We start from the raw sequence: 24,145 nt of genomic DNA, 5'->3' as shown, positions 1-24,145 counted from the left end.
CTGTTTGGTGCCGGGATCATCTGGTGCTCAGAGTTCTGAAACGCTGGCTGGGGGGCAGCAGGTGAAAGAGGTGGTGACCTGGGTGAGAGGGGTCTTTGAGGATTTTCCCTGCCCTTTTCCTCATCCTGGAGGAGTACAGGCCCTGGAGGGAGGGCAGGGGGGTGCAGATGAGAAGGTAACTTCAGCATGAAATAGACAAATAAATGTTTTATGATCCATAGGAATACGCCAACAGGAGGATTCATTTTTTAGGTAGTAGTGTAAAATAACACGCAAAATACAAAAACAATTTTACAAAGTGTTCAAATGAATACTGTCAAAAGATACTGGTTACAGAAGCCCAAAGCAGACATACAGCCATACACTACATATGTCTTAAGATAAAAAATGTTGTTTCACTGGTGTATCTGGGGACTTCAAAACAAAAGGTTGATCTCTGTAATGGGCAGAACACAGTATGTCATGTTGACATTGTCCGGTAAGTTAAGCCTATTTTCATGTTTGCTTTGTGATTATTATAATCATCTGACAGTTGTCTCGATCTAGAGAAAATTACTGAAGTGAACTCATTATCACAAGAAAAAGGAGTGAATACAATTTTTATATGTATGTCCACTTAGGTCCTCTGTAGCTGGCCGTTGTATTTTAAATTTGTGGTCAAAACATGCATGTGCTTTCTGTTGAGCTAGATTAAACCAAGTGTCAAGAATTGTCATGACATGATAACTTCAAGGTTCATCAATCAGTGTGTTCAACTGAACCACTGGAATCAATCATTTTAGCTTGAATTACATCAATTTATAGACCAACTGTAAAATAATATCTGTAGCATTTTCAAAAGAGGACACTGATGTTGCTGCCCTGATTTTCAAAGGAGAGATGTTACAGAGCTTTAAAGCTAGTGGCAAATGATGTACTGTCTCCAGGCCTAAAATGACAGAAAACAACCAGTGGTTTGAAGACTTCAGGCTGCTATCATGAGTGTAATGAGAGAGAGAACACAACAATCTTGGATGGGGCAAGGTCTTTGTGGGCCTCAAAACAAGCAGTCAAACTGCATAACAAATCTGCTCAGCATTAGTCAGATTAATAGAAGTTATGCCCTCTGGTTAGGGTCAGGGCTCAGATGTTGTGTCTCACTGATGACATAATTATTTCAGCGAAATTATGCAAATATTATTTGATCATAGTACAAAATGAGCTGTGGAAACTGCATCTATTACAATAGTTTATCAGAAAAGTGGTTAGTGGTTTGGTTTGTGAGGTAAGTGGAAAGTTTTGGAGAGTACGATCAGAGGATGTATATGATTGCAGTTTCTACAGCACAATGTGAAAATGCTCTCTAATCATGTGGTGTGTTCAAGTTAAGGGTTACGTTAAAATTTTCTTTCATGGTAAAGCTACATAAGCATTTCTCTGTAAGCATTCTTAACAGATGCAGAAAATAACAGCACTAGCTGTATAAGGTCCTCATCCCTGAACTTCTCGTTTCTCTCAACCAGTCCTGTAAGCCAAAACTTTGTTATGGATGATTTTGAGTGTCAGTTTTCTTCACTTTTGTCGACAACTGTTTACTCCGCTTTTTGCAGCCTATGTTTAAACACCCCTTGCTAATATCTGTAATGTTTTCACACTTCTTGTCTGCATACATGTACTACTAGTGTTATACTTTCCAGATCAATTGAGATTAATAGCCTATAATTAATTATCTTCCAAGTCGTTTTCAGATGCTTATTGGAAGTTGTGTTTTTATCACATTGTCAACAGGTAGAGGTGAAATCAGATGACTAGATGTACCGATAGAGAAATTAGCTATAGCGCCATGCTGTTTTTTGAACCAGGCTGTAAACATGTTTATTAATCCTGCAAAGATCGACTTTTTTGAATTGGTGTGTTTGTGGTTTCTGATGTTTCTGCAGCCAGCCTCAAGCAGATTCTCGATGAATTGCAGTTTATAACACTTTGTACTGGGCTTCATAGTTTGAGACCGGAGGTTGACGCTTGGTGTGATCAGGTTGTTCCTAATATCCCATTTGCTCTTCAAACTGTTGTAATGAGGTTTCGACCAATCAGTATCAAGAATTTAACACAGCACTATTGTAAGAAATTGTATTGAATTACAAAAATTGAAATGTCAGTGTAATTGATAAAAATATGTATTATTATAATTATTCTTTTTTGTTTGTTACTCTGCTTTGATAATAACTAAACTGTTCATGCTAATAAAGCAATCTGAACTTAAACTTGAATTTGAAAGCAAAAATTGCTCCTGGGAGAAGGGGTAGGTAAAACAACACCTTATTAGGCACTGTACACCTCGTCGTCGTCAAACTGATGACTGGCTGATTTACAAAGCTTTATAACACTTTTTGGTAAGTAAGTTCCTAGGTGTGTGTTTGTGTTACATAACTCTTTAACTTGGAATAAAACGTAATTTTGCTGGCCGGGCTCTAACACTTTCAGGAGTGTCCCATGAGTGTGACAGTGATGATGCTGAATGTAGGAACAGGGCGTCGCCTTTTAGTGAGAACTGAGAGCATTGTAGTGCACTATAAGACAAGGGAACAATTTTTGGGTTATAACGCACTTCATTCGAACAGAGCTTATGTTACATCTCACTACTGTATTATACGTGGTTCTCAATGATATTTTAAACCACCAAGAGAGTCTGCTGCAAAAAGAGCAACTATGCTGCTGTAAACTGGTACAGAAAACGTGCAGTTGTACCACACGTCTTTTCACCTTTAACAAACGGTAGTTGGGCTTCCAGAATCAGAGTCGCACATCACGTTGTTGGGAGAACAGTGAGTGATTTTATGCTGCACTACGTCCACAGACGTCTGCTATTCTTGACGTCAGGAGGAGAAGTCTGAGCGCACGAGCACAGCAACCACATCGCTCCCAGCGGGAAGGAGAGCACATCACAGCTACACATCGCCATTCAGGTACCTTTTTATCTTTTTATGGCATCACTTAAATGTATGATCAGTCTTCTTTTGGTTGGTAGAACTTGTGCAGCGTGTCCAGGGTCGCATGTCTGCAGCCTCCAGATTTCACCCAAAGATGCTGCCTTCCTTTGACTGTCGTACCCTTGAGCGCTGCAGCACGGCTCGCACACCCACACTACCTTTTCCTCTCTGTAGCCTTTATACTCATATGATTACCAACACGAAAATCGAACTCGTTTCACTGTTGCAGACCTATTGCACCGACAAAACGTTTTAATTCACACTCAGCCTCCTGCTTGTCATTCACGCCCTGCAGCCCTTCATGCAGAGCAGAGCTGCAAAGGTTTCTCAGAGGAATTGCTTGAGTGCCCTTAAATTACAGCTCTTTTATTGGTAGATTTTGTTCATTATTCAATGAGAAGTCTAATTGTTGAAAGCTTCAGATGTTCAATCTGAAGAACAGCTCTACTAGCTGGGTTCTGTCTCTACTGATCATGCATATGTTTTATTAGATGGTTTCACATATGGTCCTCTTCCCTGCTGCACTGTTTACTATACTTTGAAGCTGTTATTAGTTGCCTTTTATTATTTCATGAATGGTTCAGTGTTGTTGTGGGTTGTGGCTTTCTGCTGAGGCAATGGTCATGTCTTTTTGTAAGCATTGCAAGTCTATTTTTACAAGATCCATTTCCAAATGATGGTTTCACCTTATATATTATTGTCAGTTATTACATTTTTCTCAGGCATACAAAAGTTAATGATCTATTTGACCCTGAAACAAAGATCTTGGATTAATAAGAACCTACAGCACAAATCAGGACTATACAACTTCAGTTTCTAGGTTTCTAGTCAGTCGTTTTTCATTTAAAAACTATAGCACTTACATGTCTTAGCATCCAGTCCAATAAAATGTAGGGTTTTAAAAATGCAAGCAAGAGCAGTAAATCACACTTCATAAGAAAAAAATCAATGCTTTATTAAATGGCTGAACGTTTTATGCACTAATCACATCAGTCAGCCAAACTGTAATGGACATATTGAACTATTACTGAGGCAGAATACCACTCTCATTCATTCAGTTAATTGCATTAAGCAGTGCATGAGTGCACATGTTTTACTGACTGTTGTGTAATATATCAAGTCAAGTCTTATCTATTGTTCCCCTCACTGTGTGCTGGAATGATGTTTCATCTTAGAGATAGCATTGGAAAGTAGTCAAAATGTCCCTATCACTCAACACAGAACCCATCATTTTCATTAAAAGCCAGCAATCCCATCAATATGTCAATCACTGGGTATATTTAGCACAGTTCTCCCGATAAAAGATCTAAATTTCATAACTAATTGCAGCAGGTCAAGACTTAATTGTGAGTCTCTTTTTAATTCTGTTCTCTTTGCCCTGCAGCTGTTGTGTGGCAAATCCTCTCTGCATTGTAGGATGCCTCTTGGAGAGGATGGAAACGGATGGAAAAAGAAGACATCAGACATCAAAGAACATTATGACTTCAAAGAAGTGCTGGGAACGTAAGTTGCTCTGAGAGGTAGCACTGGTTTCAGGGTGAGGCTGGATTACCTGAGGGGGTAAAGTGGGGCAACCGCACCAGAGGCAGAGTCCCTGAAGGGTCCTGAACACATCAGCTAGTTTCAGACTGTACTTTAAATGAAAGAGGATTGTTTCATCAAGGTGCAATGCCCTGACTGAAAGTTGAAATAGAGGATAACTTTAGCTCAATTTTACCCATATTTCACTTCTTGGTTGATTCATTGTGTTAGAATGGCTGTGGCTGTGTGATGGCTGTTTTGCCTTGAAGTGAAATGTATCACAAAATATCATCTGCATTGCAACAAACCCAAATTTGATTTGCATGAGCTGGCTCTTACAAGTTAGTCGACAGAGGCCTTTTCAAATCTGATCGTTACCAGAAGAGATGTGGTTCAAACACATTTTGCTTCAAATTGAATCAATTAAAGACAACAGTACAGCTCAAGCATACTTGGCAAAACATTATGCTGCTCCTGTGTGTAGTAGTTGACGGTGTGGCCTATGAGTATTTGATACTTGAAGGTACACATACAAACACACACAAGAGAAAGTTATAGGGTCCCAGGAGCTACAAAAACTACTCACTCTTTCCCCGTCTGTCCATGTTGTCATTGCTGAAGAATTTGAGTCTGGACTCACAAGAAACATGACTCACATTTTGTGCCTGTCACTTTTTTTTCTGCTTAGACTAGTCTTATTCTTGGCTTTTGTTGGATGCTGCTGACTCAACTATTTCCCACTTGTCTAGAAGCATCCAAAACTGAATATTTTCCTGGTCAATGTGACCCCGTTCTGAGAAGCTTAAATAGTGCACAGATTTATGTTTCTACTGTTTAAAAGTGAACAGCAGATAAGTAAAAAGAGACACTTGAGTTGGTTTTCAACATGGTTGTGTTCTGTCCCTACATGCTTTTATGTGAGTATAAATGATTGCACATGAATGCGATTGGACAGAACACCGTCATCATCATTTAGTTGTTTATCCCTCCTCTGACATTATGCTATCATTTGTGAACCCGAGCTACTTTATTTCAAATTTCCCACTAACCCAACATCTAACAGCAGACTCATATTTAGAGACTTTGTATAACCATTCAGCATAGATGCTCTGTATTGTGTAGAACCAATCACAGGTCGACGTCAATCCTGACAGACTGTGTTGCTGTTGTATGGTTATGTTCATAATGTAATATGTACATGACCAATATCACTGAGGTAAGAACATTCTGGAAGCTGTACTCACTCTGACATCATTTCAGGAGGAAAGTTAGAAGAGTTGTGAATGGATGCAAAGCCTCTGCCAGAGCACAATCATTTGTTTTCAAGCTCTTGTTTCATTCTGCCACTTTCCCTGAAAGTACATTCAGCGCTTCTTTCCTTACCGCCCACAAGTTACACATCTACAAACAACTCTAAAAAACACAATGAAACCTGTAATTTTTGACTATAATACGTCTTCAACCAAATGTGTCAGAATCAGCTGTGCTGTCTTCTTCCCATGATTGATTTGAGGGATAAGAGAGAAAGTGGAAGCAGAGAAAGCGTAGACTTGGGACTATAGTAAAGATGACATAAGACAAAGAGGTAGATAGAAACTTTATTGGAATTACATGTCAAATACGATGACATTTTGTCCTGCATCATAGCAGTGTCTTGATCTTGCAGCTGTTACCTCAGATGTATGAAAGCTGTTCGAACATCATGTATACCACATATATGCCAGTGGTCTAGTGGCAGCTGTTAGGTTCTTGTTGCCCTTAAACTGACCATGCTGGCTTCATATATTTCAGCTCAAAAATAGAAAACATTTAAATACAATGTTGGATTTGAAACACCTTAACTTTGCTATAAACTACAAAATTAATCACCATCCAGAGTATGGATTTAAACAGAAATTTAAACTTGAAAAATAGATCAGTCTGAAGTTAAGAAAACCGACAAATCTTAGCACAACTTGTTTACCACATCTAAGCACAAGGTTGCAAAGTCTGCGGGTAAACAATGTCAATTTGGTTTGCAGAGTAATGATATCAATAACAGAGCTAGAACCACCAGCCTTCATTCCTCCTTGCAGGTCAATGCCCACGTTCCAGTGCTGGTTATATGTATAGCTCAGGTCGAGTTGTTAGTTGCTAGTTTAACTGGACACAGCCTATATACAACTTAATCTGCATTTTCTAAATCAAAGTATTGCCAAATTTCACTGTTTTACATGATGCCATCTGTCATCTGTGCTTGTTTACATCCTGTTTTTTAGAGCATTATGGTAGCAGCCATTAACTAGAGCTACAGTCCCATGTAGTGGCATGTGGATGCACTACAGCTTAGACACACCATTTAACCAGTATTATAGACTCACTTAAATAAAAATACCAGTGATTTGTTTAACTGACTAGTAGTTCCTGTGCCGAGTCTCTAGAGAGGATGTTGACGTTTAATCATTTAGTCAACTAAACACGATCATCCCTAATTCAGAGAAGTAAAAGTTGCCTTGGAGCCAGTAACGGTGAAGGCTGGTCTCACACTGACCTGTGACTACACTCTCCAGGGACACAGGACTGAGCCCAGATGGCCAGGCGGCACCCCTCCAACCACCCCCAAACTAAGTACAAGTGACCTCGCACTGGTCCACCTGTGATGACATGAGTGCGCCATATGGAGTGTGGTTGTTTTCTTTCTTCCCTAAATCACACCTGCTTCCCCAGAGAGGCTGCCCAGAATCAGATTTTAATGACTGTGCTACTCTGGTTCCCATCCAAAAAGTGGAACAGCAGTGGGTAGATGACTAGGCTGTCTGGTTCAGTCAAGTGCAGTAGGAGGACATCAAATAAGGCTCTATCAGCCTGTGTCTGTATATTGGAGTATTCATATCTGCTGCTAAACCCTGATAACTTCTGTTTTGATTCCACTACGACTCACAAGAACAACGATTGTAATTTGAAGTATGATATTAAGGGTTATGCAACATGGATTGACTGAGTGTATTGCCAGGATTGTATGTTCCAATATTCCAGGAAAAACTAAAGGGGGAAAAAGCTGTAGTAATATTCTTTCCCTCCTGTCACTATAGCTGGACCTGGCAGAGGGCAGAATTAATGTGTTGACGGAAAGCTCCTTATGCTCGTAGAGAAGATTACAGAGGAGCTTTATCTAGGAATTCAGAATGTGAAGTTAATTGATTTATGTTGAAATATTATATTCAGATCCAGCTAATCCTCACAGTTCTACTTCTGTTTGGAGTCCTCTTCAGAACGAGCCGTCCTCTAGGTGGCCTTAGCAGATGAAAAGAATCTCCCCTCTCTAGAGCAATCATGTCTGTCACCCTTTGGCCACATGTTGTTGTTCTATGATTTTTTTTTTTCTGTTAACACTTGTCTCCTTTCACAATGCTATTTTCTGAAGATAAAAGAAACCAAACAGACAAAGTCTACAGCTCTGAAAGAAGTTTGTGTTTGTGCGACCATTTCAGAGTTGTGATACAATTTCTTTGTGGAGTCATCGAGTCACTATGCATATCTGTTGCTTTATTTGTCAAGTGAAGACATAACACTACAAACAAATGTAACAAGCTCCCTCTGGATATCCTGTCTATCTTAAGTCTTGAGTCAGAGACGTTTTATGATATAAGAAGAGATTAAAGCATCTCACCCATTACCGGTTATTGTTGTAGGATATAGAAGTAATCCATGTAAATACCAGAAGGGTTAGCTTCTGTAAAAGCCTTTCATTGTCGCTCACATTATGAACATCTCTTTAACAGTGATGCATTAATGTATCAGTCTAACATTGGTATTGGCCGGTATTGGCACTATACATTAAGGGTGGGAATTGATACGTTTTTATTAATGTCAATGCCATTGTCGATTCTGCTTATCAATCCAATTCCTTTTCAATTCTCCTAACGATTCCTGAGTATTTTTTTGAGGAGGAAAAAAAGTAGCTCTACACAGTCTTCCGCACCAAAAGGAACCATTTTATTTTTTCCAAAATTATGTCTGCACAAGACTGAACATGAACATATTCAACTTGAACATACTGAACAATAGGTTGACCTCATTCTCGGCCGCGTGAGTCCGGACGTGGCCCCTCGAGTCTGGATGAAAAGACTTTGAGTTTGGAGAGGAAAAATGCTTTTCCTCCAGGGGTCATCGCAGAGGTATTTTACGCGCTCTCAGTGCCTCATTTTTGGCTGCGTGAGTCTGGACGTGGCCCCTGGAGCCTGGAGGAAAATACTTTGAATTTCCTCTCCATGTTTCCTCATGGTTGAAGGAGTTCTGCGTCACAGAGTGTGTGACGTAATGCAACGTACCAGGACGTGACGTGACGTGACGTGACGTGACGTGACGTGACGTGACGTGACGTGACGTGACGTGACGTGACGTGACGTGACGTGACGTGACGTGACGTGGCATGACGTGATGTGGCATGACGTGATGTGGCATGACGTGATGTGACGTCTTGCTGGGAAATGAACCGTTAACAAGAATCGATAACATTTGAGGTGTACAATTCCGATGGAATTGATCAATTGGAACCGGTTCTAAGTCGGATCCGGTTTTCGATATCCACCCCTACTATACATGAACATCAACCATTAGCAAATAGAGTGCCATGAATTGATGTCAGGGGCAGATATTTATCTGATGTGCCACATTAATTTAATGCTGGCTAGCTAGTACATCTAACGACTGATTCAGAGAAGAGGTGTTTTTATTGAGTACAAAAAGTCCTCTGTCGGAGACACTCTTTGTTTTCATGGGCAAATGTGAAAGAAAGTGTCAGTGGTGTGGGGTTATTAAACAATCTCCCTGAGAAAGATCAGGGACACACATGCATCCCTACTTTTTATTTTCATGGTGTGATTGAACACAATGTAAAAGTACTTGGAGACTGTTCCTTTTGTGGGGATCTTGATGTGATGTGCATTACTTTCTCCCCATTGACTCCCTTCCCTCTTGCTTGTTCATGACTCTGATCTGGTCCAGTCTAAAATGAAAGATGTTCTTCCTTGGCCCCTGTTAGACTTATCTACCAAGTTCGATGACAATCAGGCCAGCAGTGAAGTGGCACCGAAAACATAACCTCTTCTGTGGAGATAGAAATTCAAGAAAGATACGAGGGAGGTCAGTGTTAAGAGTCACTCTCCTTTCCCTGTGTACATTGTGCATAAACAGTGTGTCTCTGCAGCTCCAAACACTGTTGGAAAGCACTCATGCTGGTTGATGTGTTTATAGTGAAGAGCTGAAGAGTTCAGAAGTTTGACCTATACAGGGTTTTAGAGGAGAAAAAGGGAACGTACATTCAGCTTTACTTTTTTTAGTGAATGGTCGAGTCCCAGGCTTTCCTTGCTATTTTTTTTTTATAATGAAGCCGTTTTGAGAATGAATCAGGATAATATTTGGAGTGGTGGTGTACTGTAGCTTATGTCCACTCATCTCCACTCTCAGCTCTCTTTTCCTCTCTTAGAAACACAAACAAAAGCACGAAAACACACACACACACACACACACACCTACACACACACACACACACACACACACACACACACACACACACCACACACACACACAAAATGGATTAGGTTAAAAAGAGAAAGCTTTTTTGGGACTTGGAGGCATGTTTGGCTTGATAGAGGTAAAGAGAGAGTACTTACAGCAGATGAAATCGATAGACTGATATATTTGTGTTGCTGTCTACAACAGGTTCAAGGGGCCTGACTTGATTGATAGTGAATCCGATTATTAAAAAGTGAACATTATGAATTACATTTACCACTGCAGCGAACATCAATCATTTTGAGTGTGATGGGCTTCATTTCTATCACAATAAAGACTCTCTAGTTATCGTGCAACTAGTCCACGAACCTGTTGTTCCAGCTACTCAAGAACTATCTTGGCCAATTGCAACATAAAGATCCAACAAGTGTTAAAATGAAGTTCCACAGCATGCTCCAGGTGTAATACATTAACCAACACATCCATTTGATGACATAGATTGTTAATGTAGAATTAAATATATTGAAGAAATGCTATATTTTCTTGTCTAATGCTTTCAGATCGAATGCTGCTGAAAGTATTACTTAATAGTAGATAAACACAGTCGCACAAGCTTTGCTCGCCAAGACATTTCTAACATCTGACTATTGCAGCTGAATTTAATAACTCACTGGTTTCAAACTATCGTATAGGAACACATAGCTTGAAACTCGAGCAGCTAAATCTTAGGCTACTTTTACCATAACTACATAACTTCACAAGTCCAAACTTGCACAATTCCAATATGTATATGAGTAGATTTTCATGACACAGCACTATTACTGTTTTGTAGCTAACCAAGCTAATGCTAGTTTGCTAATATGCAACTTGACTTAAGTTAAAAAAAGAGGATAGCTTATTTCTCGATCGGCACACACTGTAGTGAGGGTGAATTTTTTTCTAACGCAGCAATTTAAAAGATGTTGAGATTACGAGTCTTCCAATGAGAGGCACAGCTGACTTGACTGAAAGGCGGGAACACTGTAGCTGTTGGCTAGGAGGCTCAAAGCCCGCCTCTTTACGTCACAATCGTCGAAGATTGGCCTTAAAACAGCGCTTCAGAAACAGATGGGTGACGTCACGGATCCTACTTCCATATTTTATACAGTCTATGGTACATACATAAAAAGTACATCCATAAAAAGCACAGTATATTTCAAATTATGGAATACTATGCTTGTGTTTATTTTTTTATATCCTTTGATAGGCTAGATAAAACAGGTACATTCCCGCTCTTTCTGAACTGCAAACTTTGAGAACCAAAACACAGGAGTCATATCTAAACCTACAAAGGACTGAGGGTTTAAATGTTATGTATTATTCAACACCTCAATTGTTTTTATACTGGGAATTTTTATCCAAGGCTAGTGTTGTTACAGTGACTTTCTGCCCACATGGTTTGATGCTTTTAATTGGTTAGCACGAGCAACTGATGTACGTTTTACAGAAGTCCCCTGTGTTTTTGATCTTTTAAATATCCAATGTAATACAGAAAGTCCTTGCTTTGAAAAAATCACGTAGCTACTAAGAAATTCAGAAGAACCAACAAACGTAGCTTATGTACAAATAGGTCTGGTTGACGCAGCTCAATCCTGGGCCTCTTGAGTGCTTGTTAACAGCGTACATAGCTTTATTTCAATGTAGCCTCATTAACTAACAGCCCATCGTGTTAAAATTCATAATGATATGATGTGAGGTGATGTCTCTAAGACATGGAAGACAGAAATAGGAGAAGGCTTATCAAAGTGAAAGCACTGAGAGGCTCTGACAGCGATATGAGAATGTGTGAATCAATATTTTCCCATAAGGACAGCTGGGATTTCAGTGTCTCCAACAACAACTTGTATTTGCGTGTGTTTTGTGTGTCTGTGTGTGTTTGTGTATAAGAGAGGAAAGGGTTTGTGTGTGTGTGTGTGTGTGTGTGTGTGTGTGTGTGTGTGTGTGTGTGTGTGTGTGTGTGTGTGTGTGTTGTGTGCAGAGAACCATGCTGTTGTGTCCATGTTGTGCTGATGGCTTTGGGGCAGACACCATCACACTGTTACAGATGCATCATAAACAGACAGGCTGTTACGTAACTCATCGTCTTTCCATCCGTCTGTCTTGCTTTCTGTCTGTCTATCTGACTGTCTATCTGCCTACCTGTCTGTCTGAATGTCTGTTTGTCTAAAAATGTCTAAAAATACAGTGTAGCTCATGCATTCAAAAACAAACTGAGCGTCAGCTATGAGTCTTGAGACCAGTGACTCATATAAATCTGATCTATTTCAATGTCTCAACAGCAACTTCATGTGCACGCTAGGGTTATGTTCAGGTATTAGAACTAGATCAAATTATGTATTAAAGCTGATGTTATCTGCCTGTTTCCAACTGTAGGTAGAGTAAAAAACATATTATAAGTCAGAGGAAATTAACGTCTAAACAATTCATAAACCTTTCTTCCACAGTTTTATTCCTGTCTCTCATGTCAACTCTTAACTTTATAGTATCTGTTCAGCAGCACAGCTACAGTAGCATCCTCTCTTCTTCCTTCCACTGTTTCTGTCTTGAAACCCCCTAAGAGCAAACCCCCACTGTGTCTTGTAGAAATTAGCAACTGTATGGTTAATTACAATGTGTCTCACAGCAACAGCAGCAAACCCTGCATGCAAGCATCTTTTTATTTTAGGAGTATAATTAAAGCATGGATGGCAGAATACACTTGAGCTTGAAATTTCTAATAAGGTTTAACAGTAGTGCAAGCAGGCCATGAATTTCTCTGTCTTTGACATTCTTTGATGCTCATGATTTTAGTTGATAGACAAACATGTAGGGACCAAAACAAATTTGACGATAGGTTTGGTTAAACTGTATGTTTAACAAGAACCAGTTATTTTATGTAGAGTAGTATCTGTGGCATTATTTTACAAAAACAGAGGTTCTGGTCAGTTAGAAGTTAAGGATAGCTGAACAGATTGCTTCAAAAGGCACTATCAACTAAAGTGCATTGTTGAAGCTAGCTAAATGGACTATCTTTTCTTAGCTAACCAGCTAAAGTGTTCGAGCTGAAGCTAAAATACTCTCAAAACAGGCAGGACATATTGCAGTGTTGACGTTTTTGGAGTAAGAGTCTGAGGAGCTGGGATTGGTTGTTGGATGCATGGTGTAGATGTCCCGCCTCTTCCATTATCTTAAAGCTGGGGTCAGTGTCAGTGGGGTCTTTTTCAAAAAAGCGACTAGCGACAATTTTAGTGGCTTCTGTGAGTCCCTCCTAGCTGCATTCAGAGCAGGAGACGTTTACCCCTCCGCATTCAGACTGTAAATGTATCACGCATGTATGAAGACACCGCTGGCTGATCCTGCCTACTGTCTCTTTTTGGTCCATTTAGATAGCTAATGTTGATGTATACAATAAACATCTTTAAAATGTTATGGTTGAAACATTTCACGTTTCACTTTGATTTGTTGTAGGCTCCCAAGTGTAATTATACATATTTAGGGTGTTTTTTAACCTCGTTTTGTCTCTCCCTCAACGTAACACATCTCGCCTACAGCGTCTATTATAATTTAAATTATGCAAATTAAGTGATGACGTCATTTAGCGACTTCTAATGACTTTTAGGACAGCCAATAGCTACTTTCCTCACTGAGGAGTTGGCAACACTGGCTGGGGTTGGTAGTCAGATTTTAGTCGGAGTCCTGAGGAAATGCTACTTTCAAATTCATTCTAGTTTTACGTGGCTACCAACCCTAGCTTTAAATATATATTTAACTCATAGATAAGTCAGGGAAGATACCTGAGAACAGCTTTTTTAGCCAGGTAGAAGAAGATACAATTATGGAAAGATCATCAATTAGTGTGTTAGTGTTTGTGTTATTTCCTCACCAATCTTATTGTACTCTGCTGCTCTGGTGTAGAAGAGGAACTCAGGAGCTGCATTTGTGAAAAGAGCTTTAAATCATGGCTTTATACCCCATTTAAATATATTGTATCTAGGATCAAATAATGAAAGAGAAAATGTTTGAAAAAAAAAAATAGTTGGATGTGTATATTGATGTTAAAGTCCAACCCATGTACCATGTTAGCATGGAGGAGGCCAGCTTTATGACCTATTCTGCAGTATGTCAGTCAGGGGGGCTCTAACTGTTTTGGCTATTCTTTTTAGGAAGCTGTCATTTCATCCATGTTTTTGTTTTCCTTTCTTTTCTTTACAGTCTATGGCACGCAGCTAAGAGGAAGCTAATATTATCATTAAGTCAGGGAGAAGGGGCCACTTTTGAATGTTTTGTTCACAAACTGAAACCTGTTATAGTTTTATAATGAGGTAATCATGTGGTTAAATGCAAAAATAAAAGGAAAGCCTTCTTATGTTCTTTCCATTTTAAACATCCACTCAGGCTCTATAGATTTTTCGCTCAGTGATAATAGAAGTTCTGTACTTTTGACCCTCTGAGGGAATCTTGTCCGTAAATGCTGCAAACTTAAACACATTAACATGCTTTTACGGATCGATGAGTATCGGAGCTTTATGCAGTTTGGCTTTGAGATTATTTTAAGAACTTTTTCAGAGAATGAAATCGGAGATGTGAGTGAGAATTGTCTCTCTTTGTATGCATTGGCTCCACTGTGTTTCTGCTGCGCTTGTTCGTTGAGCACAAGATGGCCACGGTACAAAGACATATCAAGGATTACCACAGATCCAAACAGAGCATTTAATGTGACAGCAGCACTCTGCGTCCATCCTTTTATTTCGCCTCACAGATTTAGCTATTCTGTACATTGCGGCAGAGGAGGGAATATCCGCCAGAACATTGAACTCTGCTGTGCATTGCATGACAGCGCTGTTTCACTCACATGTAAAGGATCCCTGCGGCTGCCAACGACGGATGTGTGTGTATATGTGTGTGTGTTCAGGCCTCCTCCTGAGCTCCCTCCCACGCTCCTGTAGGGAGACCATGTAAATACACACGATTCTCCCTCTCACCGTCACCATAATCTATAATGCAGTCTAGTCTCCCTCAGAAACTACATTTACTGTATCTATTATTCAATAGATTATAAATAGTGTCTATTTTTCTTTAAAGCAACTGATATTTCTATTAATGCTTGGATGTGACTGTTGCTTCACCTCCAAAGCTTTTTCTTAAACCCCCAAAACCTCTATGTAATGTCACCATTTTGAATTATTCATATAAGCACCACTCACTCACACACACACACACACACACACACACACACACACACACACACACACACACACACACACACACAGATGGCTGAATGGAGGGTATTTTGAGATCTTTTTTTAAAAGCTTTGTTGTTGTGGGTAGTTGAGAGAAATTTTTTAAGAGGCTCCCTAAAATCCTGTAAATGGACTTTTTTTTGGTGTGGGAGTCTCACAAAAAAATGAATTGGCACTGAAAAAGCTATCAAGAAGAATATTGTCTTTTAAGTGGCTTCTCTTCTCTCTGTTTCAAATCCATCATGCCCTGCAGCCTGAGAAGAATAAATCCTGCTTTGTCCATTTCACCCCGCACTCCTACACGTTTCTTTTCTTTCCTCTAATGTGTTTGTGTGTGTGTGTGTGTGCATCTGTTTCAGGGGAGCTTTCTCAGAGGTGGTTCTAGCAGAGGAGAGGGGGACCCAGAGGCTGGTGGCCATCAAGTGTATCCCCAAGAAGGCGCTGGAAGGCAAGGAGAACAACATCGAGAATGAGATCGCCGTACTACACAGGTGAGGTCGTCTGAGATGCATCGCCACACGTCCGGCAGGAGGGATAAAACCGGTCCATGTGCAAAGAGATGAAGAATAAAACATGCAAGGGGGTCAATTGAATGTGTGACTAAATGCATGGTGTCAGTAGAAACAGTAGGATTGTGCACCGGAAATGTCAGGAGTAAAAGAAGATAGACCTATTTTTAGTGTCCCTGTTGCCAGGGTAACAGCACACAGAGGCGGAGATGGTGTTGGAGTTCCCCGCAGCAGTGTGTTGAAGAAAGAGAAAGAGACATAGAGGGTGGAGATGTGGAGGAGGAAGAGGAGGAGGAGAGGGGTATGAAAGAAGGAGAAAGATATGGAAGAATGAGAGGAGTGGAGTTGGGCCAACACTCTGAAAGTCAACATAAAATGAAAAGTAGAATCAACAATCTGATCTGAAGGGGTTCTCTATTTCTACTAAAAGTCGCAGAAGGCTCTCTCAGCTGCTGATGGTGTGTGCTCAGATGCTCTCAATTTGACTTGTGAGCCAGAAGAGTTGCTCGACAGTCTGTTGGATGATTCATAACAATAAACGATCCAGTTCCCTTTCATTGAGTGAGTCTGATGTTTGTTACATTCATTCTGTCAGGCCCTTGCGCTATAATCTCAAAAGCTGTTCTTTGTTAAAGCTTCCAGCTGTACACACTGGTCATTGTCAATCCTACCAAGAGGTATTAACTGTATCTAAATCTCCTCTGTGTTTCATCGGGGAGTTTACATTTGAGGAGATCAGAGCAAACTCATAGGTGTGATCCAAATTCACTGTAGTGGAGCTTTCTGTAGAGAAGAGAGAGAAGGGAGCACTCTAAATCTGAATTATGCAGCAAGAATGCCATCTGGTGTCCAACTGACAGTAAGCATTAGAGAAATGTGGCTCAATTAAAAATGCAACATGTCTTATCTAATGTTTTTTTCTTCTCATTTTATCTTCCTCAGAATCAAGCACCCCAATATTGTGTCACTGGAGGACATCTTTGAAAGCACATCTCATCTGTATCTTGTCATGCAGCTGTGAGTTCAATCTCTCCACTTTACAAGGCAAAATGATACATGAGAGAACACATGCATTTGAGAAGCACATTATCAGAAACAGTGATGACAGTTTTTTGTCAACCATGTCCATGATTTAAATCTAATTACTTCTCATATTTATCATATTTATGAAGCAAAATGGCCAGACAGTCTTTTGTTTTACATCTGACACATTGCTATTCACAGTTTTGACATAATTTAAAATTGAATATCTCCAATTTTTTTGGAATGTTTGTCATTGAAAAAAGACATTTGATATCTTATTTGTCATACTTGGTAAATGGTAAATAGACTTGTACTTATATAGCGCTTTTCTAGTCTGTCTGACTACTGAAAGTGCTTTTACATACTACTCATCGCATTCACCCATTCATAATCATTCATGCACTGATGGTAGAGGCTGCTAATGTAAGGAACCATCAGTATTAGCTAATCTCATTCATACACATTCACACACTGCTGAACAACAGCAGGAGCAATTTGGGGTTCAGTGTCTTGATCAAGGACACTTCAGCATGTGACTGCCGGAGCTGGGATCGAACCGCCAACCATCCAATTGATAGACTACAGCCGCCCCAGCTTAAAATGTTGTTTTTCATATTTTGGGGGCATTTTGCCTTTATTGGATAGAACAGCTCTGTATACGGGGCATGCTTAAATCGCTGGGCCAATGGCGCCCCATGTAATTAAGAAATTTGGATGGCTATTTTTTTTTTAACACGTTCAACATTCAGTTTCACTTTTCTGTTTACCCTAATACAAATTTTTATGCATAAAGGACATTATGTGGTGGTCTATTTTCATACATGCATAAGCCCATGGTTTTTGTGCTGAAATGAAAATGATTGGTGCTCGGTGAAGAAACCTACCCATGACACCTTCATCCCAATATTTATGCTCTACTAATTAGATGTGTGAGTGACCACGTGGCCCCTAATGTCCCCCAACACCCAAACATGGAGATAAATGGGCAGCGAGAGCCACTTCATCACTAGAGTTATCAGGTGGACACCTTGCTCGGCCCATAACACCTCAGGGGGACACAGCGATTAGCTCCAGCATCTGGGAACCACTCTCCTCTATGCTAGCTCTCACCTCCCATCGTACCCACACGTGAAAAGGGAAAAGACAGGAGAAAAGCATAGAGAGGAATCTGAGGAGAGGTGTTAGGAGAAGGAAAGGGAAGGCAGAGCCAGGATGAGAGGCCTCTTAAGGCTAGAGCCCCCCCTAGAGTGAGAATAAAGTGTCTGTAAAGATAGAAGAAGACAGGGAACACAGTGCCAGGGTGAGAAGCCTGTTTGGACAAAAATCTTAAAATCTCACATCTTTCTTGTTTAGTCTTTTCAAAACTCAAGACTATCTGTATTAAATCACAGAACCTTATCTTTATGTCGTGGATATGATTTTATAAACACTTCATTTGGCCTCACATATTTTCTTACTTGTGCATCATCAATTTAAAGCTAAACTCTCCAGCCTATCAGTAAAAGTTGCTAGTTTTGCAAGACTTGTTCCCTGATTTTTGCCTGGCAGGGTATCTGGAGGTGAGTTGTTCGACAGGATTGTGGAGAAAGGTTTCTACACGGAGAGAGATGCCAGCCAACTCATCCACCAGATCTTAGATGCAGTCAAATACCTCCATGACATGGGGATCGTCCACAGAGACCTAAAGGTATCACTGCACAGGGAAGACGAATATGTATCAGCATTTGACCTCTTTACTTCTAATTTAAAACCCTCTTCCTTTATTATTTATCTCCTCTCTGCAGCCGGAGAATCTGCTGTACTACAGTATGGACGAAGACTCCAAAATCATGATCAGTGACTTTGGTCTGTCAAAGATTGAGGGAGCGGGCAGTGTCATGTCCACAGCCTGTGGTACTCCAGGATACGTGGGTGAGTGAGACTCTCTTCAACCCCCCTCATCCTCTGCTCCTCTCTTTCATGTGAGCTCAGCACTTCTATTTGAGCTGATACCTCCTCTTTATTCACGGCATTGTGAGAGGCTCTTTCATCCACTACTTAGTCAATTGTGAGTGTTTCAGAAGAGCTCTTTAACTGTTTAACGTGACCCACCAGATCACATGGTATGACTGAGAGGTTAAGATTACTTGAATATACCCTCCCTGCTTGCTCTGTGTCATTATAAACTAATTTCCGGAATGTATGCCGTGTGTGTTTGTGTGCCTCACAGCTCCCGAGGTACTCGCTCAGAAGCCGTACAGCAAGGCGGTGGACTGCTGGTCCATAGGGGTGATTTCATATATTCTGTGAGTCTCAGCTCATTCACCTTAGAGTGATTGATCAAGTGGTGTTTCCTTGTTCTGAATATGCTTGTTTCCGTGTTCTGAATATGCTCTGGTATGGCTCCCTCAGATTGTGTGGATATCCTCCGTTTTATGATGAAAATGATGCCAAGCTATTCGAGCAGATTCTGAAAGCGGAGTATGAGTTTGATTCTCCGTACTGGGATGACATCTCAGATTCAGGTACCAACAATCACTAAAAATACATGACTGAAAACCGAGTCACTTTTGCAACAATAGCTTTATTTGTTTCTGCAGCCAAAGACTTCATATGCCACCTGATGGAGAAAGAGTCCATGAAGAGATACACATGCGAGCAGGCCCTTCAACATCCATGGTGAGAGAGTCAAAGTACTTTTTTTATCCTTATACCTCAAAAGTTATCTAAAGAAACACCACACACACTTATCCTTTTAACATGTTTGTCCATGCTGTATCATTTATACATGGATGGGTACATTTAAGGAATTGGAATTAGAGGAATTTCAGTTTACTTGAACCAAATGAACAAAAACGTTTTTCAAAGTATCTGGAAAAATATTTAACAGAAAATGCAAAATTCCATCCAGAACTCTGCCCTTAGAATGGGAAGCTTTTATATATTTAAAATGATTGTGAAGTTATGTTGTGTGGTAAAGTAAATCAAGCAACTACATATGAAGAGTTAATTTGCAAAAACAAATAACTCACTTTTATTTTATTTTTTTAATGTTTCAAAAAACATATTTTTTCTATTACTAGCTTTAGGTATTATCAATTAATTGAAGTTGGGTGGCTTTTACTAAGACATAATTACATTACTAATCAGCAGTATCTTAAAATGTAACTTTATTAAAAATGTATATTAAAAGGAAATGTGTTTTTTGAAAATTTATAAACAGGAAGATATCTGTTTTTTGCAAATTAACTCTTCATATGTTTCCTTGGGTTTGTGAAGTTTATAATAACAAACTATTTATGATGTTTTACACAATGAATATTTGAATATTTGTGATTTTTACAAACGTTTTCCTTTAAGAAAGGAGTTGCTGGTTATGATATGGCCTTGAATTCATGGGGATGCTTCTTACAAAATCAAACAAGACCATTATATCCAGATTAATAAAATCTATATTGTTATTCATGTCTGAAATGGCTGCTGGTGGGTACGTGTAGGAGTGCTTACCTCACAATATCAAACAGCTTTTAGAATAATTTCTGCAGCAGAGATTCTGTAGGATGTACAGAGGAGGATTGAGGCCACTGAAAAAAAATTAAGAAGGCCAGTAAAAAAAAAAAAAAAAGACATTCTTGTACAAAAAAACCAAAAACTTTAAAGTCTAAATTCTGAGATTAAATTTAGAACTTAAAAAAGGTCTGGGTTTTTTTATATATATAACTTTTCCTTACTTCAAATTTCTGTAGCCCCGATCCTCTTCCGTAAAGGATGAGACTTACTCAATTAAAAAATAAATTTGGTACACATGTAGAAGACAAATCAGCTAAGTAAGTTCTCTGCATATAATTCAAGAGATTGAATGCTAAATATCCCCTTTAATTAATGAGTAAGTATCAAACACTGCACATATTAATTTTCCAGTCAGTGTTTACAGGTGTGTTATTTTAATCAACCAACAGTGCAAAGCTCCAGGACATTTAGTTTACCATCATTTATGTATGACAAAGAAAAGCATCAGATCTTCACATTATAAACAACATAACATAAAGTTAGAGCAAGCAAATGTTTAGTATTTTCATGATAAGCCCTCTTCAAGTGCTTCAGCTGTGTGCACATTCTCACCATTCTTGTTGACTTTGCAGGATCTGTGGAGACACGGCTCTGGACAAGAATATCCATGAATCTGTCAGTGCTCAAATCAAGAAGAACTTCGCCAAAAGTAAATGGAAGGTCAGTGCAAAGAGCAACCTGCTGATAGAGCAGTATGAAGATTGGCAGGGGTTACTGCACATTCTGTATGCTGGTGCTGTTTTTCTCCCTTAGTAGCTGTCAGACATGAAAGGTCTCTCTCCCTCCCCTTCTCCCTCTCTCCGTCTCTCTTTTTCTCTCTCCATCTCTCCATGCAGCAAGCATTTAATGCCACAGCGGTGGTGCGCCACATGCGGAGGCTGCAGCTGGGCACGAGTCTCGAGGGACCCAGCCAGATTACTCCCACCAGTCCCTGCCATGGACTTCTGCTCCCAGAGGAGGAGGAGGAGGAGGAAGATGAGCTCGGAAATGGGGAAGAGGAGAGCTGTAAGTCTAAAGTTCACCTACAGGAATAATGCCACACAGTTTGTGGTTAAATGTTTGGGGATGTGAGGTACGAATACAGACCAAGGTTATAGGGTTTTGTGAAATAGAACTAACATATAGTTTGTGCTTATGTAATATCAAAGATACTGCTCTCATCATTTTCAATATATACTGTTGTTGTCAAGAGTAAAGTTAATTTTGACAAGGAACCTTGGATTCTATTGACAGCTTTAATATATTCCTCTTGGCGCCTTGCTGTGCCTGAAAACCAAACAAACCAGGAAGCTTTAGTCTGCCAAAGTCAGCAGTTCAATGAAATTCAACCCACTTTAATTAATACATACTGTAAGTTATTCATATTTTTGTTCTTAAACTTAAAACTCTGATAAACAAACTTATTCCTGTGCACAATCTATTAGTCTTACCTAAACTGAACACAGAAATGAAGACCTAAGATCAGCTATTTTTAAGATACTCAGGCTTGCTTTGTGAGATCATTTTATTCTAATTGCAGAATTTCAATAGTTGATTGCGATCAATTGCATTTTTTATTACTTTATTCCATTATTTTGCATTTTAAAAACAAACCAAGCAAACCAACAAACATACCAAAACATATTTGTTGGAGCTCTGTTTTTGGAGTTTCCCATATGTGGCGGAGCCAGGGCGCGGCCAGGGGTGGCCAGGCGTGGCCGTGGCCACCTCTGAAAAATGATTGGCCACCCCTGTGGCACCCTGAAATTCTTAAAAATGATTGGCCTTTTGCCATGTCAGAGGCATTTCTTATATTCAAATCAGCTATTGTGTTTCAGCAAGCTGCAGAGACAGTAGTTTCTGTGGATTTGAATATTATTTCTATTGATGCTTAGACTTTGGACAATCATCTTCATTTTGAGTCCTTAAAGAGTTCAGTTCAGTTCATCAAATTTAAATGTTGACACTCTGTTGAGTTACATTTTTAATGTTAACATTAGAAATCTACAAAAATGTAACATTTGTTAAATTATTTTATAAAAAGAAGTTAAAGTAGATGTGATTATTGGAAGTAACCCTCCTAGGTTTGGGGTAAGCCCCTAACATTTTCCACACCTGGCCACCCCTTAACAGTCAGTGCCCCAGTTTGGCCACCTAAGTCAAAACTATGTGGCTCTGCCACTGATCTCAACAGGTTATTGTGATTTTAATGGTACTTGACCCCACTGAATAGCTACAAAGAAGAGAAGAAGACCAGTTTGTTAAGTTCCAAAATTTCCCATCATCCCCACTCTGATTTCCAGTGTCCCACTATGAAGACGGTCGTCGTGGGAGCACTGAGGGCAGCGCGGATCGTGACAGCCTGAGAAGCTGCACCTACTGCTGCAGGCCGGCCAGTCGCGTCTGAGCACAACCTCCTGTCGTCATGGTGACTTTGTATCCCTGGAGCGCCCAGAGCCTGCCCCGCCCAGTCTGGCCAGGAATGCAGAGTAGTTATCAGGCAGGGTCCACAGCAAGCAGGTCACTGTCACAGTGTGGGGAAACATGCCACAAGTTTTGTCCCCAAACGCAAGACTCACACGTTAAGTTCAACCTTTGCTGCAGAACAGAATGCACGGCTGATTTACAAAAAAAAAAAAAGAGGCCTTCCTGCATGATTATTCTGAAATAAACCCCTTAGCAACTGAACATGAAGTTGTGCATTGTGCACATAGACTGCACAAAAAGATGGACGGTGTGAAAGTTCCTAAAGGTAAAGCTAAACATTTAGAGCCCCCCCTGGTCACTGGCTGCAGATTAGGTCATAAAGCCTGCCTTCTCCATGTTAACAATTTGGACATGGATTCGATTTTAAATTCAAAATAGACATTTCAGTCATGGTTTCTGTCTATATAGATCATTATTTTTTTCTGGTTGATGTGCAAGTGTTAATTTTCAGAGAAGCTAAGTTAAATTAATTTTTTGATGGTAAAAAATAGGGGGTGTGACGCTATAATTGACAACCCTGTTGTCCTGCAGTGTTCTGTAGCAGAGTAGGGGAGGATTGTAAAGGAAAACATGACAAATGTTTACACAAGGGTCATTGACATTTCTGTAACTGAGTTTGTATCACTAAGAACCAACACAAGGATCTGTTAAGTTGTAGACTGTGCCGACTTGAAGGCTCTTTGCCATCATACTGATAAGTCAAGGAAAGTTTTGGTTATCAGAGGGGGTTTACCAAGTTTCCACCAGTCAGATCATCTTTGAGCATACCCTGGCTTCAATATACTACATCACCAGCTCGAGATTTCAGCGCCCATCCCAGGGGGTATTTTGGCTTCAATTTTTAAATTATAAAGATACAGAGGCACATTGTCCATTTACAGCCAATGATTGTGCAGCTGTAGCAGACATCACTAGGGGTGGATCCAGACCTGTTTAACCGGGGGGACCAAGTGGGGCAGAGGCGTAAAGTATGTTTGAACACATACACAGATGAATAACGTTTATTTACCATTTCCATCTCTTGGAATTATATCTAATTTTACAGTTAACATGTACGTATTAAACATGCCATATTTCTTTATATATATATATATATATATATATATATATATTTAACTTTAAAAAGAAGCACTAGAGTGGCAACATATAAATCTACAAGGACTCAAAGAGAAGATGTTTATTCAAAGTCACTATTTGAAGTACTTTATAAAGGTACAACACTAAAGGCGTTTTTGGACCGCAGGAACTCTACCCCGGAACTACGTGTGATTCGACCGGAGGAACCAGGGTCTAAATTTAGTTCAGGGGTTGAGTGTTAGTACTTTTCAAAGGTCCTGGGACTTTCAGTTGAACG

At 39.8% G+C, this 24,145-nt stretch overlaps 1 protein-coding gene across 1 annotated transcript; it reads left to right on the top strand.

Moving 5' to 3' along the window:
• The first annotated feature begins 126 nt into the window (after nt 1-126).
• On the top strand, nt 127-23,841 carry camk1a (calcium/calmodulin-dependent protein kinase Ia). Its single transcript, XM_034688229.1, has 13 exons — nt 127-175; nt 2,837-2,945; nt 4,354-4,472; nt 15,604-15,735; nt 16,696-16,770; nt 18,325-18,463; nt 18,561-18,687; nt 18,986-19,061; nt 19,168-19,280; nt 19,356-19,434; nt 20,898-20,985; nt 21,162-21,330; nt 22,608-23,841. Exons 3-13 carry the CDS (start codon nt 4,387-4,389, stop codon nt 22,709-22,711), a joined length of 1,188 nt encoding a protein of 395 aa, XP_034544120.1. The 5' UTR covers nt 127-175; nt 2,837-2,945; nt 4,354-4,386; the 3' UTR covers nt 22,712-23,841.
• Nucleotides 23,842-24,145: the final 304 nt, after the last annotated feature.

The sequence above is a fragment of the Notolabrus celidotus genome, chromosome 1 (genome assembly GCF_009762535.1).
Source record: "Notolabrus celidotus isolate fNotCel1 chromosome 1, fNotCel1.pri, whole genome shotgun sequence".
Taxonomy (NCBI): domain Eukaryota; kingdom Metazoa; phylum Chordata; class Actinopteri; order Labriformes; family Labridae; genus Notolabrus; species Notolabrus celidotus.
This window is presented reverse-complemented; position numbering and strand designations above follow the sequence as displayed.

What these genes read in the sequence shown, in the direction of transcription:
- camk1a (XM_034688229.1), top strand. Translation starts at nt 4,387, where the DNA reads ATGCCTCTTGGAGAGGATGGAAACGGATGGAAAAAGAAGACATCAGAC. An exon ending in GAGATCGCCGTACTACACAG is followed by an intron (nt 15,736 to 16,695) that starts GTGAGGTCGTCT and finishes TATCTTCCTCAG; the next exon opens with AATCAAGCACCCCAATATTG. An exon ending in TCGTCCACAGAGACCTAAAG is followed by an intron (nt 18,464 to 18,560) that starts GTATCACTGCAC and finishes TCCTCTCTGCAG; the next exon opens with CCGGAGAATCTGCTGTACTA.